Source organism: Pyxicephalus adspersus, chromosome 2 (assembly GCF_032062135.1).
Source record: "Pyxicephalus adspersus chromosome 2, UCB_Pads_2.0, whole genome shotgun sequence".
Classification (NCBI taxonomy): Eukaryota; Metazoa; Chordata; class Amphibia; order Anura; family Pyxicephalidae; genus Pyxicephalus; species Pyxicephalus adspersus.
The window spans coordinates 47,335,484-47,352,441 of NC_092859.1; the positions used below are offsets into that span (position 1 = coordinate 47,335,484).

Consider the following 16,958-nt stretch of genomic DNA (forward strand, 5'->3'; position numbering starts at 1 on the left):
TTGGTAAATGAGTACTGGGTATGGGTGAGCAGTGAGGTAATTCACTTCCTTACTTCTAACCCTGCCAGGCTAGAAATTCATACCCTTATGTAAAAACCACCAAGCTGCATATTCATTTGCACATTGCTTTCTTTTTCTGATCCCCATGGCCACATAATGACATTTAAGCCAAGGTGTGTACATGACCCTGGGCAGGAGTTAACTGAATATTTTACTTTTTTATGTGAAAACGAAAAAAGGCCACTTTAGTACAGTCATTCTTAATCACGGTTCTGCAGAACTCTAGAGTTCCTTTCCAAAGTTGCTGGGGTCTCCTTGAGCTGTGCTTGATTGACCTGATTTTTCCTGCATAGTTTCAGCACCAGGCTGCATAGGGCCAGCACCAGGCAGCATGGCACCAGCGATCCTCTTAGATGCTTGTATATGAATCAACAAATACCAGTTAATACATTAATTAATAACTTATTTACAAGGTCCCACAGAACATTCTCCAAATAGAGTGCAATGTATGATTGGTGGAGTCTTCTGGACATATGACTTTTCATGCCCAAATGGATTTCTGAAGACAAACTGGAGTTGGTCTTCAAAGTTTTGGTTCAGTGATCACATAGTCTTTTTTAGGCTAGGCCAGGCTGTCCACCTCCAGTTCTTAAAGGCTCAAAACGAGCAATCATTTTTTATAAATAGAGTCATTCTTTGTACACCACATCTGTACTGCTGTCACATATTGTGGATCCACATGAGTGGATGGTCCTCAAAGACTGGCTGAACAGCGCCACGCTAGCCAAATATTTACAGAGATATTTCCTGTAAGTTTGTGTGCAGATGTAACATTTCTACAGCTGAAAACAATCTTTTGTGACACACAAAAGTGACACTCGAATGAATGATTGGGGGGGACAAGTGGGAGTCACCCCGCTGTGTCTCCCACACAGAAATCAATAGTATTATTCTGGTCAGTTGTTTAGTGACCCACCATAGTGGATAGCTGACGAACATTGGGAGACTGCTGTATACCAAATGTTAACCCAAGATGACCACGATCATTTGCCAGGGGCAATAGTTTTTTAGCTTGTGTGTAGCTTTAGGCTGGGTACACACGTGCAATGGTTCTCGGCGGATAATCGTCTCAGGGCCAAGAGTCTGATGTGAGTACAGCCCTCGTTGTCCATCATATGAACGACCGTCCTGACGGATCCACGGACGATGGACGAATGATGGTAATGGAAGTGAAGGGGAGAGAGCGCAGCAGGGTGCCGCTCTGTCGTTCTCCCCCTCCCCTCCATAGAGCAGAATGGTTCACTGTTCACTGCTCATTCATGCATCGTGCAGTCGTTAGTCGTTGGAAAGGATTGTGAAAGATCCTTTCCAATGACAATTATTGCATGTGTAGTCTTAGAGAGATGCTGTGGGTGATGGGTGTATGATTTTAGGAATGGAGCCAGGTACCAGGAACAATGCCAATTCTGTGTGCATGCAGACGTAGCAGGGATTATGTAGATAAACTTTAGTAAGGCCATCCAAGCCCTGCTTGCATCATTCTTTGCTGTAGTGCTGAGTATCCACAAAGATTTGTTCCTCTACATACAGCAATGTACATCTGTACTCCTTATGACTGCCCAGCTGAATGAGCCGAGGGAGACAAAGGAGCACCCACAGCGCTGCCTGATCCAACGTAGGCGTTCTCCAAATATACGGCAATCTGAATCAAGGCAATTATTTGAAAGGATATTATTGATGGTTATGTGCAAGAATATACACAATTTACATAGAAATCATTCAGCGTGTACAGACATTTTTATAAGTCTTGGCCTGAGAAAGATAGAGAAATCTATTTTCCACGAGTTTATATAATAGTTTGTTTCCTTCAATCCCTGTCTTGGGGAAACAACTGGAAGTTACAGGAAATCTCTCCAAATAAGGGAAATTCTCCTCCTAGTTGTCAGATTTTCCCTCACCTCCTGTTCTGGTGACAACTGTAAAATGTAAGATTTCCCATCGTCTAACGGTAGTCACCAGGACAGAGAGGTAAATGTATACAATAGGGACACAAAATACAGATCAGGTTTTCTAGCCCTCAGCCTTTTCCCAAACAAAAAGGTTTTGGGTTTCCATGCATAGCCTCCTAAAATAACTCCAGCAGAGTCAGGAGACCAGGGTGGTCTAGCTCACCCCCTGGACTTTTATAAACCAATGACCTAGGGAACATTAGTGTGACACCTATGCTACGTTTAGTCATACACTCATTGGTCCTGAGATCATTTATTGGGTGAGATGTTGTCACGTGCTTAGCGCACAAATGAGGGCAATCCACCAAAATAATAATACGGCCACATTTGCGCATGACTTAAAGCCACGCCCTCTTCCACCAGTGCTGGGGTTACGGCTTAAGGGGCGTGGACAAGCTGCAGTCCTTCCTGTTTGTTGTCGAGTTGTCACTTCCGGTTATTCTATTGTTTCCGGGTCATTTCCTGTCGGTAGTATCGAGTTGTGAGTCGTGTGGCGGAGTGTCCGGTGAGTTTGTGGGGAAATATTACCTTGTGTATATAAATATATTTATCTGTGTGTTGGGGGAATAGCTGTACCTTATATGTACGTGTATGAGGGGCTCTTGGGACTCCGGTCTCTACAGCTCGGTGTATTATCTATATTAGATCCGTATTGGTGGCTGACAAGTGATTGGCTGCCCTCATTGTATACCATTTGTGCCAGGGACAGGCTGCTGGTGATATTGAACCCTGCGAGCACTTTTCAAGTGGTAAAGATTGTGTGTGCTCACATTGTTTGTATCCAAAGCTTTGTTAATGTTTGTGTTAGCAATGTGTAGACATAAAACTGCTGTCAGGGCTTCCCACCTGTTTCCATTCACTTTCTACCCCACAGGTCAGATGTCTGAGGGTTATCTCCTCTTGGTTTCCCCATTGGAAGATTTCCCTTTTTCTTCCTGATGATTTGGTGGTCTCTTATTCATTTGTGCAACACCCTTTTTTTTAAAAAAAAGAGAACTAGACCGCAGAGATGGAGACATAATCCTGCCCTTGTACAAAGCATTGGTCAGACCACATCTGGAATATGCAGTCCAGTTTTGGGTTCCAATTCACAGAAAGGACATTGTGGAATTGGAGAGAGTGCAGAGAAGGGCAACTAAACTAATAAAAGGAATAGAGGAGCTCAGCTATGAGGAGAGATTAGCTGAACAAAATCTATTCTTCCTTGAGAAGAGATGTTTAAGGGGGAATATGATCACCCTATATAAATATATAAATGGTCCATATAGAGAACTCTCTTCTCAATTATTCACTTTGAGATCATTACAAAGAACAAGAGGGCACTCTTTGTGTCTGGAGGAAAAGAGGTTTAAGCTCCGCATAAGGAAGGGATTCTTCACTGTAAGGTCGGTGAAAATGTTGAATCAGCTCCCTCAGGAAGTAGTTTCAGCAACTACTATAGATTGCTTTAGGAAAAAGCTGGATGTTTTACTAGAAGTACAGAATATAACTGAATATTAAGGATTTTGAGTAAAGATAACAGAGACTGTTGATCCAGGGAACATCTGATTGCCTCATGGAATCAGGAAGGCAAATTGTACCAGGGTTAGAGCAAATTGTACCAGTTTTTTTTTGCCTTCCTCTGGACCAACTATGTTCATTGGCTTTTATATCTAGGATATGTTTATTTCCCCAAGTTTACCTTGATGGACTGTCTTTTTTTTTAACCTGACTTACTATGTAACTATTTAGCACTGCCCCTTGATGGCTGCGGCAGTCAAGATTTAATGCGAGTGCAGAGCCTCCCGGGATAACTACGTCACGCATCCCGAGGGGTGTGGGGGGGGTTGTCTGTCTGGTCCTTCTTCGCATGCCCTGAGCTTGGGTATGTGCAGAAGGAGCCTTTTCATCAATAGGGAAAAATATTGCCGATCTCACGCATGCGCAGTGAGATAGGCAAGTTCTTTCCTAATCTATGTCACTCGATCTTGCGCCTGCACAAGTGCATATTCATAAATCGTAAAAAAAAAAAAAAATTCATATTCCTAAAAAATGTATAAGATAATTTAGCAGAGTGTGGCACGGACTCAGATGCTGATTGGTAGTTTTGTATTTATATTAGGTAAGATTTCACTGTTTGTGTGCTCGTGTTTAAATTCCCTGCATAGTTTGGTTTTATTGTATGTCTGAATTACACTATGCTGGTTCTCTTTTCAAACAAATTTTTTTGTTTTGTTTTAGGGGATAACTTCAAAATGTCGGGAGGCACAGCTATCGCTGCGCCAGGAGAAGCTTCTGGCATGGAAGAGCCAAAAAAGATGACGAGGGAAGACTGGAGAAAGAAAAAGGAATTGGAGGAACAGCGGAAGTTGGGTAATGCCCCGGCAGAGGTGGATGAAGAGGGAAAGTAAGTATTGTATTGAAAGCTTTATTTGTATGAACATACTCCTATTATTGAACAGTACTACCTTCTTATGTTATTTCATAGAATGCAAATACTTCTACCTGGCCAGTTTTCTATTTGGAGTCAAAAAACTTCCATCTAGTTTTAAACGAAACATTGGTTTTGCTCAGCATACTGTTGTGACCCACAATAAAACATATATGTATACTATATTTTCATTTCCACAATGTTGAATTGATGTTTAACCTGATAAAATTGATTGCAAAAATATGTAATTTTTTTAATGTTTTTTTTTTTAAGGGACATCAACCCTCACATCCCTCAGTATATTTCCTCAGTCCCCTGGTATGTGGATCCTTCTAAAAGGCCCACACTAAAACACCAGAGGCCACAGTCTGAGAAGCAGAGAGAGTATACAATTATGGGAGATTGGTACAAGAAAGGTGTTAAAGAGGTGAATAAAAAGCATTATTTAAATATACAACTAATAATTTATCTTTTCTAATATTGGAACCAATATTTAGCATTCATTTATTTATTTTTCAATAAGGGGTCAATTGCAACAAAATATCGCCAGGGAGCGTGTGAGAACTGTGGTGCTATGACACATAAGAAAAAGGACTGTTTTGAGGTAAGCGACATCTTATGCTTTTATTACATTAATGGGAATATATATGCGCAGCTGTAGGTGCCAGAGAAGATGAATGTGAAACGTAAATTACTTTCACTTTAATGTCACCTGTCCATCTCCATTTCTTGTTGTAACACATGTGCAGATCTCTCCCATTCACAATAGCTCAAATGGCTAAACCCCAACATACTTTTTTGGTTAAATATATAATTGAAAGTATTGTATCTGTTAAATATAGAAAATGTGCTGATCATACTTAGTTAGTTTGCACTTTGTTTTCTTAACTTGTGCCCAACTTAGAACACCAATGTCCTGTGTTATTTAGACTGAATACATGGGAGATGTCCCAGGGTGGAAACACTGCTGCTCCATAGATGCAGTGTGGTGATGCAGGGTCAAAAAATATAAAATATGTATTGGTATGGTCAAAAAATATAATGAATAAAATATATAGGGAAAAACAAACTAATGCAGCCACCACATCTAGGAGCTGCTATGTTGCAACATAATACATTTTTGTTCTTGATCTATTTTAATATGTTTGCGACTGATCTTCACCACATTTTAAAACCTCTGTATAAGTAGTTGTGTGTTTCCAATGGCTGAAACAACTCAGGGTGGATGCTCCGTGTAGTAGCTGCAGTACTTTATTTACCAGCAGCTTTGTTTTGTAATTGTTCATTTCAGATGTTTTGTTTGCTTTGCAGAGACCTCGTAAAGTTGGAGCAAAATTCAATGGTATGAATATCGCGCCAGATGAGTTTGACCAACCACAGCTTTTGTTGGATTATGATGGGAAGAGAGACCGATGGAATGGCTACAATCCAGAAGAACACCAGAAGATTGTGGAAGAACATTCCAAAGTGGACTTGGTATGGCATTATTGCTTTTCATAATATAAGGGTCTCCCTTTAAAAATAAATTAAACCTTATTCATCATGATGAATCTCATTCATTGCTCATTCAACTCATGTCCTACTTCTAGGCAAAACGTACATTAAAGGCACAGAAACTGCAAGAGGAGCTGGCCTCAGGAAAGCTTTCAGAACAAGTGGTAAGTATTTGTTATTTCATAAGCAGGTCATCTGATGCCTTCTATGCAACCAATATGCTTCAACCTATGTATACAGATCAGCTGTTCATAAATCACAATTTGTACAAAGGTCCATGCTACCAGTAAGGATGTTTTAGCAATGTGAAAAGTTCTTCAAGTTATTTTTACTCTTTACTTAGTTTTTTTATAACATTCTTCCATTTTTAAACTTTCAGTGTTCCCTTTTAGGGAATTTAGACAAAAGTAGATGTTTTTTTTTTGTCATGTTAAAATTGCTGTCTTCATTCTGGTTTATTAGAAATGTAATAGGTAATAGGACTGTACTTTTTTTGTCATGTTAAAATTGCTGTCTTCATTCTGGTTTATTAGAAATGTAATAGGTAATAGGACTGTAAAGGGGTGTCTGACATCTGGTTCCTTATACAGTTAATACATTGTAGGATCATGGCAGCATACATCCCGAAAAAATTGATCCTATAATCTTCATGCAGAAGCATAAGAAGGCACCTGGACTTGCAGGTTGTTGAGGTTAACAGCTGTGACATTCTGATTTGGTTAAAGTTGCAACCTCTTACCCCTATACATGCTATATTGTTTACCAATGTTAATAGGATGTAAGTTATATTTCTCTAAGCTTGACTCTGTATTACCTTTGTCACACATCTTGCTTTCTTTACTTCAGAGCTCCCCAAGACACCAGTGGGGAGAAGAGGAACAGAATACTCAGACTGTAAGCTGTTTTATTCTACTGCAACACAATAGTTTTACCTATGTGGTTAATATGTATACCGTGCTTGATGATAAGCAAGATGAATGTTGTATTTGCTATTTCAAGGAAATGGTACATTAAAAAAGGGCTATTGTACACAGAGCAGAGTTTTCACTTCGTAGATCAATGCTGGTAGGGCCCTGAAATCTCAGTTGAATTCTCTTGGGTACTGTGGATACAAATTCTCTTCATTTATTAAAAGTGATGAACTAGTTTGCTAAAGTCAGCATATATAGCTAAAGTTTTTTTTTTTTTTTTTAAATTCTATTGCATGTTTTTGCTGATAAACATTTTATTACATAATATCATATTATCATCATTTTAGTTTGAGCTGGCTGTTTATCATTTATTTTTTTATTTATTTTTATATATATATTTGTTTATTTATTGGTTGTTTATCAGTGCACCCCATGTTTTTACTTTAAGATGAGCAGAGTTTGTAAATATTTTTGGTAGGTGCTTTTATATGCACTGAAAAGTGTATTTACAAACTGTTGAGAAACCTAAAACAAATTTAAGTGTAATTCCAAGATTAACAAAAACAAACTAGCATCAAACTCTTCTCTAGTATATCCAGAAACTAAATTGGGTGGTGTAACCACTGAAACCACACTCAGACTGGTGTTTAGTATTGTGTAACATTAGTGTTGTGATTTACCAGCCTGCTTCTAATGTGTTTTTGAATACGTTAGTGGCAACACAAATGCTCTTACCAGATGCTCATAATGAAGTTAGGCAGACCATACAGTATATAATCTGTTTGTACAATATTTTAGTCTTAACAAAGAATAAGATGAAGAAAACCTCATAGAGGCCCTTTCACTATGTAGTGTCTAGTCTTCTTGACTCTCGTCCATGTAAGGCTTAGTTTGCATTATGAAACCTTTAGTTAGTTGTAAGTGACTTGAGAAAAATTCAGGTTTGTTTCAATAGGATGAGTTTTGTGAAGTATTTGGAAGTCTTAGGTAAAATCCTAAGACTAAGGAAAGACTATAGGAAATCAAAAATTGCAGACAGTTATGTTTTTATGTAATCACATTTTGGATGACCGAATATTATGCCTCGAAAGCTAATGTCTGGGTATATAAATTCTGTATTAATTTGATAACTAGATCCTAATATTCCTTTATCATACTTTTCAGGAGAGAGACCGTAACAGTGAAGACGAGGATGAGGATAAATATGCAGATGACATTGATATGCCCGGACAAAACTTTGATTCCAAGAGACGAATTACAGTCAGAAACCTGCGTATTCGTGAAGATACTGCCAAGGTAAATTAGGGATGTTTTGTGAAACTTACCAGTAAAACTTGTTGTATTTGTTTGCCTTGGTATTTTAAAGTACTTTTTTACCTTTATAGTACCTGAGAAACCTGAATCCAAACTCTGCATACTACGATCCCAAAACGAGAGCCATGAGAGATAATCCATATGCTGATGCAGGAAAGAATCCAGATGAGTATGTGAATCTCTCCTTTCCTAATTCCCTGCCAGCCTGGTTGTTGGATAACAAATGCAGACATAGTTTCTTTTTTATAAAACATACAGCTCTCCTTTTCCCTATACATTAAGTACAGTCATCATTTCTACTTTATAGTGGGTGTAGCCATCTCCAAACAATATCTTATGTCATTTGGCCATTTGGCAGCTCAGTATCACACGTTAAACCATTGTAAGCCCCCTCCCCCCCACCTGTTCTCAGTTAAGGTATGCAATCCCTTTCACCACTGTACTCTGTTGTGATTGCTGCTTTCCAGTGAAGCAAAGGAAGGAAAATACACCCAGGGAAATGTTGCTTAGCGGGCAAACTCGTGTCAATGGGCAAATATTATTAAACAAAAGTCCGGCACTAACAATATCAGTGGCCCACAGGCCTTCTAGAGCAAGTGGACTGGTTGCAATGTGATGTCATTGTTCCCATGCTACCAGTGTCAAAGTTAATGAATTTTGATTTTGTGCAGTTTTAGCATATTATATAATAAAAACCTGGTGATCACACCACTTTGCTGCTGTATACTTTGTATTTAAAAACCTTTACATGTCTTTATTGTGTTCACAACAATGAGACAACCATAGATGCAATTATGGCAAAGCTTTAAAAAAAATAGAGAGAACACTGATTGAATAATATTAGGACCAACCATTAAAAAATGTTTGTCAGTACATAATAAAAACCTACAAATCTGCATTCAGTTTCCACTGGAAAAGTGAGTCCTCAATAGTGCATATCCGCTATGATTGTATTTGAATTGAGTTACCAGGTTTAGGTGTTTTAGGAGAGAAGCAAGTAAGTTGTTGACCTTTAACAATGTTGATTTCATTTTTACTCATTGATAAATTTGGACTTCCTTTACAGCGTCAGCTATGCTGGTGATAATTTTGTCCGGTACACTGGAGACACAATTTCTATGGCACAGACACAATGTAAGTAATTTACCATCTCATTTTTCTTTTATAGATATCTATACGTTAATAAAATTTAGGGAAAGGAATCCACAATTCAAAAGCGAATGTCTTATGGTGGCAGCCAGTTGGACAAAATTTGTTACTAGTTGTGCATGTTCCCCTGCATTTTCAGTCATTTATTACTATAATGCTAGATATGAAATCAAAAGGCTCATATATATGAAATAAGCTTTAACATTTGGATTTAAACAATTGATTTCCTTTTCTGTCCCTTTGGGACACCCCTATTTTCTTTTCACCTTAATCACGGTTAACTTTTTATCTTTAACATACAGGAAGGATTCTTACCTTTCACTGTCTACTTGCAAACCTCCTAACCAGTCCCACATGTTTACTGTGCATGTGTATAATATGTACATTTTTGTCACTTTTTGTCATACATTCTGGCAGCATCCCTTATTATAGTTCACTTTCAGATTTTATCAGCAAGTGACTTTACTAAAAAATTTTATACTGTCTAGGTAGTATTGCTATAATTCTTATACCTATAGTCCTGTTACAACCCCCGCCCCCTTCCTAATCCAAATGTAAAAAGTTGTCAAAAAATATTTACAACACAGTTGATGATCTATTTTATATATTGTATATGTATGACAGGGTTTGCTTTTTTTTTTTTTTTGTATAGTGTTTGCCTGGGAGGCCTATGAGAAAGGTTCAGAAGTCCATCTTCAGGCTGACCCCACCAAACTGGAAGTTTTGTGCAAATCATTCAAAGTAAAGAAAGAGGACTTTAAAGAAGAACAGAAAAAGAGCATCCTGGAAAAAGTATGGTGGTCAAATTTATGATTCAGATAATTTACTGTTTTTTGCTTTTTGTTTGTAAAACTAAGGGACAAATTTTAAAAAGCAGCGGTACGGCCATCAGTTTTTTTTTTTTAAACCAGAACTGCACGTTTGTTGCATTTTATTGGTCAGTATATACATGCTTGGAAATATAGTACATTACCAAGTGTTTTAATTTTCACATATAGGCTGAGTTTCGGGGGTTTAGGAACAGCACCTTCATGGGACAACATTGGCTGCTTTCCTTTTTTGCTTTTGTGACCATTAAAGCAACTTCAGATAAGCACCATGTTGTTCTGATAATCTGCGTATCTGAATTAAATTGATGGGTGCCATTCATCTTGGTCATTCCAGAACTCTTACTCAGATGACCAAATCGCTGTAAGCAGGAACGTGCTAAAAAGTTCCTAATCTGCTTTGGGATTCTGAAGGTGGCAGAATAAATGAATGGGGTATATGGGAAAAAAAAACCTTTTAGGAAAGTCTGGTCATGTGATCCACCAGCGTCTCATGACCAGCTCTTTTCCAGTCACCGAGCCCTTTTTGTTGCTCAGAGAAAACTACTGGCAGCACTGTGGCCTATATTTTATGATTTTCTAAAGAATGAGACTGTTGCATGTGTGGTTAGTAAGAGCAGATTTTTATAATCACTCTATTGTAATTCAGCTCATAAATACACATTCAAAGTTTACTGGAGACACTGCAGACATCTGAGGGTGAAGTGAATTGAACAATGCAAGAAAAGGGACATAGCTCCTTGTTGGTCCTACCTCTAAACAGGAAAGGAATGCTTAGTATTAGCTGGGTGTTTTTGGAAGTATGAATCTGTCTTTTCTATAATTAGAAGGATCAGCTAATGCCCACTAATGTGATGGTGGAAATTGCCTAGCTTGGTGGCTGTTGCAGAGATTTATCACCATGTCAAGCCACCTACTTCACAGTATTTGTTCTGTTTCTCAGAAACTTCACTGATACTTTAATAGAAAGCACATATAGTATTTCAAGATGTTTGATGACTTTGCTATTGGAGATCAGTTCCTTTAAAAATGGACAGAATTTTTAAGTGTTGCCTGCAAGTGGTTGGAATTATTGTTAATTTTTACTACTATTACTAAGCTTAGCTTCACTTACTTTCTTACTTAAGCTACGTACACACGTCAGATTTTTATCGGGCGAAAATCTGCCGTGTGTACAGTCGGTGTCGTCCATCGTCCGGACGACCGACCTGCCGGATCCACGGACGATGGACGACAGCCGATCCTAATGAAAGGGAAGGGGAGAGCGCGCAGCAGGGTGCCGATCCGTCGCTCTCCCCCTCCCCTCTCCATAGAGCATGAATGGTGCTGTATGTACAGCATCGTTCATGCATCGTGCACACCCTTGTCGTTGGAAAGGATCGTGAAAGATCCTTTCCAACGACAAAAATTGCAAGTGTGTACGCAGCTTAAGTCTTAGGTTCACATACATCAAATGGATGAATAAAATTTTTGTGTTTTGTAGTTTAGAAATTTCTTTATTTGGGTCTCATCACTTTTTTAAGAAGGCCAATGCCATTATAGCCTTAGCAGAAAATATACTAAAATGGAAAAGAAGTAATCAGGTTTTTGTGTTTTACAGTACGGAGGGCAGGAACATCTTGATGCCCCACCTGTGGAGTTGCTTCTGGCTCAGACTGAGGACTATGTGGAGTACTCCCGACATGGCACTGTCATAAAGGGACAGGAGAAAGCAGTAGCGTCTTCCAAATACGAGGAGGATGTTCTTATTAATAATCACACGGTAAGTGTTGGTAGCCCTCTTAGTACATGGATGTAGGATATCTGGATTTGCATTGTTGTCCGTCCTAACCAGACCAGTGGTCATGATGCTACTGCAAAGTGCTTAGAATACATTTACAGTGGCAATGCAAAGTTTTTTTTAGAGTTATCCTTAAATAGTTAAAAAAAAATTGTTCAAGATTCAACAGATATGTTTGTTTTGCTCCACTCTCTATATTAGGGCATTTTTTTTTTTTTTTTAGACTGTCTTTTTCCATGGTAATATAAAATATGCATAGTGCTTCATGTAGGAGGTGGCTAAAGTAAAATTATGATATGTGCAGTCCCTTCTACAATGGCTCTGCATGTAAAATCTTAGCTGCTACACACTTTAGGCCGCTGCGGGATGGTCATTATTTGTACATGAAACTAAAACACTGCACTCCATATGTGGTAATGTAAATGACATTATCTATATTTTGTGCTATATTTTGTGTACTCTGCACCCTTTGCATCCTGTAAACTGTGTTTGTACAGTCACAGCACTAGGGAGAGTTTCAGAAATGCTCAATTTCAACCCCATTCAACACGAACAACTTTGCTAATTTTATTTTCTTTTAGGAAAATTCCTCACAAGCTGATCAGCACTTTGTACTGCAAAGTGGATATTTGCTTTTTGTCTGCCCCCACTGTTAGTTCACACAAGCCCTGTTACCTATGGTTTCCTTTTGGGTGTAAATATATAATTTGTCCAGCTCTAATAAGAGTTTCAATCCTTTTGGGACCTTTCTAAAACCTTGATTTGACCTTAGCAGTGCTACAATGAATAGCTGTAACACTAAGTGCCTATCAGATTTTGTTTTCTCTTATTTGTTACAGGTACAGGTTAATGCCTGTACATAGTTTTATTAAAGGATGTACCTGCCTAGCAATATTACTTGATATCCCCTTATAACATAGTGCTCATATGTCCAGGTGTTTTTTTGTTTTTTAAAAAAATTAATCCTATGTTACCAGGTAATGCAGTAGTTTTATATCTCTCTTTTTTGTTTTCTAGTGTATTTGGGGCTCATACTGGAAAGATGGAAGATGGGGCTACAAATGTTGCCACTCATTTGTTAAGATGTCTTACTGCACCGGGGAAGCTGGAAAAAGCATCAGTGTAAGTGTCCATATTGTTTAGCAGACTTTATACTTTATTGTGTGAAATTAATCTAAATATATATATTCATTCAAATGATGTGTTTCCTAGTACACCTGTGCTTAAAAGTGGCCCTGTCACCACAGGGTTACTTGTAAATAAAGCACAGCCTTTAAAGGATCGATACATTTTGGGCAGTACTTATCTTCAATCTCCAGCACTTTGCTGCTTTCCAGAAGTTGGAGGTAAATTTACTTTGGGTGTAGTAGTGATGTTTGGATTGGATGGTATGATTTGTGCAAAACCTGCAGTGACCGGTAAGCCTTGATTTTAAAGAAACAGAAAATGCAACTCGAGAGGTAAATGTACATTCTCTCATTTAACATGAGGGGGATTTATTTTCAAGTCACTGTGATGGCTGGGTCATTTTAATGCAGAGCAATCTGCTATGTCATTTTCTGTCTTATTTAACAAAAGGTATTATGGCATATTTTAAAAGGAACTGTTAGAAATATATGTAGGATTTAACCCATGGGACAATAGCTGTACCAAACTTTTATGTGAAAATGCTTGCTCCAAAATCATACCTCAGTGCATTGCAACACACGCAAAAGCAAAAATTGGGTCATGGGCTTAAAATTTAAGCAGAAATGTAATGATTTGTCTGACATTTTATTATCTGCCTACCTAGAATACCGATCTGTGTGAAGAAGAATTGAATGAAGCTGAAGAAATGTCTAAACCAAAGACCCTGGTGGAGGTGAGGTTAATTTGTAAAATGTCATTGTGAATGTTTTTGCTCTAATTAGTAAAAGCCAATAATGTATTTTAATTGCTGTGACTGGGAAATAAGAGATGATCCATCAGGCTTGAAGAGTTTAGCTGGTTTATTGTGTTTCCAACAAAGATTAATAAATCATCCACAGAGTTTTGGGGGCCCAATATTTTTAGGTTTTGCTTTCCAAGATCCTAGTCTTTGAAATACTGATTTCAGCTACTCTAAAATTGCCTGTATTTGTGTAATTCCTATAATCTGTTGAGCTTTAGCAAATGATTTTAGCAGGGCTGTATAAACTGATTACCAAAGCTGAGGAATTTGAACATTTTATACATTGTATGTGCACACATTTTGTGTGTCTTAAAAAAATGCATCTACTTTTATCACATTGGGTTGCTGTCATCTTGTCATTTCCCAGTATTTACCAATATTGTGATCTGTGTTTTCTGAAAGAAGAACATGCTCATGTGCTTTTGAGGCAAAATTCCTTAACAGCTGTCTAGATATTATTCACCTTTTACTGTACCTGGTGGAAGATTCTTGCCTATAATGCCTGTCATTGTCCACAGATCCACCAGGAAAAGATGAAAAAGAAGAAAAAACACCGTAAGAGCGGAGATTCTGATAGTGACGGTGAAGAGAAGAAGAAACAAGAGAAACTGAAGAAGGTAGGGTAGACATTAGAATGAACCAATCTAACTGCTGGTGCATGCTGAATATGTTGTACTGAGTGTACATCTTCTGTGTGTGCTCCTTAGATGGAAGTGTATGTATGTGGAGTCAGAAAGAGCAGAGGGTGGAAGCCTAAACACAACGTGCAGTATTTATTCAATGTGAACAGTTAGTTTCCTTAGTTTAACATGCTCAACTACCCTTTTCAAATACCATCTTTTATAAGGTGCTCTGGGTACTTTAGCTGGTTTCATTAGTTCTTAGTGAAACAATATGCAGATGTATCCCCTCCCAAACCTTATCCAACAATACATTTAAAAACTTTGCAGGGTATAAGTAGCTTTTATGCCATTTATCTACTGTATAGTTTTATCATGGTTGTAACTGGCATACCCACATTTTTCTTTGTTTGTGGGTCTCTGAAGGGTCATACCTGTTTTTTATGTGCTAAGGTGAGCAAGGTGTCTATCGTCTAGATCAGGGGTCGGCAAACTCCGGCCTTTAGGCCAGATACAGCCTAGATGGGCCTAACACCCCCTAGCCGATCTGGCCTAATGCCATCCGGCAACCCGCGGCTCCGAAGCCGCGAGTGGCCAGCCGGATCGGCCAGGGGGCGTTAGAAACTACCGCCTCCTTGCTGTTGCTCCCGTTTACTGCAGCCGGCTTTGATATTTTGCGCCGTGGTAAATAGGGAAAGCTCCCTGAAGGTAAATCACTTCAGGAAGTTCCCTGGTGGTGGGTGGAGCCATTAGGGTAGATCCGGCCTAGCGTGCTCCCGCCTACCCCATAAACGGCCTAGTGGCCATAAAACTTTGCTTCTTTTAAGAAAGTAAATTCTTCTGCTAAGAAAGTTAAAGATGGGACTTTCTAAGCGGCCCAGTTTCGGCTGATTTCTATTAGTGTGGGGACTGAGGAGCTTAGAATTATTGTACTCGCAAAATATTTAAACGTCCTACAGGGAAGGGTCTGTAGTGTTGGTGTGAAGTGAACCTTTTATTACTGCAAGTATTGAGCAGCACTTCTGTAGTGAGTCTGTTTACTTCACCTGCATTGCAAAAAATATGTTTGCAGCACCTGTCATTTCCTTTATTTTGTATTTACATCCTTCCAATTTTCTCTCCAGGCTGCATGAAATGCCCTCCCCACATCTGTACATAGTTCCCCCTTCCTTGTAATAAGCAAAATGTTTCTTAGTCCTAAATTTGTGCTTCATTCTGGAAAACTACCACTGGAAGCTTTCAGTAACCTGCAGCTCCCCTAACTTTAGTTATTTGCTGCTGCATATTTGGTTCAGACCAGAATTCTCTGCTGTAATAGTTTGAAGTGCTGAGGCTCTGTGACGTGATAAACTCATTTGTTCAATGAGTAATGTAAGAATCCAGAGTATCATGCTGGTATAAGCAAACTCTGAACAAATATAATTCTGTTTCTATACCCATTTTATTTCCACACACAGGCTTTGAATGCTGAGGAAGCTCGTCTTAAGCAGGTGCAGGAGATGATGCAGATAGATGAAAGGAAGAGAGCGTACAACAGTATTTATGAGACACGGGAACCGACAGAGGAAGAGATGGAGGCCTACAGAATGAAACGCCAGAGGCCAGATGACCCAATGGCCTCTTTCCTGGGGCAGTAGTGGAGTTTGTCTCTGCACATTTTGTAGACTATTGCAATTAAATTTTTGTCTGTTTTGTTGTAAAACATCATAGAATTGTGCAAAAAGTATCTTAATTATACTGTGTATAAATGTATATTTTTGTTCTTAATAAATATTTACGCATAAACAGTTTTCTCCTTGACTAGAAGTTATAATCTTATAATTTTCTTCAGTAATATTTGAATCACTGACCTGGAAGAAGTGTGCACTTGTTCTTACTATTTTTTTACACTCTTCTTCCCTCTACCTGATATAATTATGTTTTTAATAGATTCTGATGGATTTATTAAGTCACTGGTCCTATTTATTGCTTTGTGGTCTCTGAAAGTGAAGCAGAGGTTTATTTTTTTCCATTTTATTGCTGCAAATTAGGTGAAAAAAGTGTAACAGAGTGGCACAAAAAACTAGAGGCAAAACAGTGATAATAAATTACTGATTCTTTATAAACACTACCAAATGCTTTATGTGAGGGTTAGGAAAAGCCAATATTTAGATTTGCAAAATCTGTACTACTGAGCCAACAATGCATACTAAATATCTCGACTTGTTCAGGTTTCCAGTTGAGGTGTTAAGTGTATCCTAAAATTTGTAGGCTGCTCAAAGAAAATGCTTGGCTTAGCATCATTTTATGCCAAAAAAGTTTTTAAACGTTTTGGTAATACATGAACCAATGGCAGCAAAACATCAGAACATTACACAATACAGTGGCTGCAAGGAAATCATTCCCAGGCTTCTGGGAAGGACAATACTATCAGATAAGCTGGTAGATATGTACAGTCAGTACAAACAGTACATATAAATACAATATAAAACAGTAATGTGTTAAAAAAGGTAAGTAGGGGAACACCCAAAAGGG

The 16,958-nt window shown here is 38.4% G+C and overlaps 1 protein-coding gene across 1 annotated transcript; it reads left to right on the forward strand.

The window, feature by feature from the left end:
* The first annotated feature begins 2,409 nt into the window (after positions 1–2,409).
* SLU7 (SLU7 homolog, splicing factor) lies at positions 2,410–16,229 on the forward strand. Its single transcript, XM_072400699.1, has 16 exons — positions 2,410–2,514; positions 4,230–4,395; positions 4,693–4,846; positions 4,943–5,023; positions 5,731–5,895; positions 6,009–6,077; positions 6,760–6,807; positions 7,989–8,120; positions 8,210–8,307; positions 9,205–9,272; positions 9,940–10,079; positions 11,715–11,876; positions 12,912–13,016; positions 13,687–13,755; positions 14,343–14,441; positions 15,902–16,229. The coding sequence occupies exons 2-16, from the start codon at positions 4,244–4,246 to the stop codon at positions 16,079–16,081; spliced, it is 1,722 nt and encodes a 573-aa protein (XP_072256800.1). The 5' UTR covers positions 2,410–2,514; positions 4,230–4,243; the 3' UTR covers positions 16,082–16,229.
* The last annotated feature ends 729 nt before the right edge of the window (positions 16,230–16,958 follow it).

Excerpts from the sequence above, each read along its gene's own strand:
- SLU7 (XM_072400699.1), top strand. The coding sequence starts at position 4,244 with ATGTCGGGAGGCACAGCTATCGCTGCGCCAGGAGAAGCTTCTGGCATG. Across the intron at positions 5,896-6,008 it reads AACATTCCAAAGTGGACTTG|GCAAAACGTACATTAAAGGC; the intron begins GTATGGCATTAT and ends TCCTACTTCTAG. Across the intron at positions 6,078-6,759 it reads GAAAGCTTTCAGAACAAGTG|AGCTCCCCAAGACACCAGTG; the intron begins GTAAGTATTTGT and ends TCTTTACTTCAG.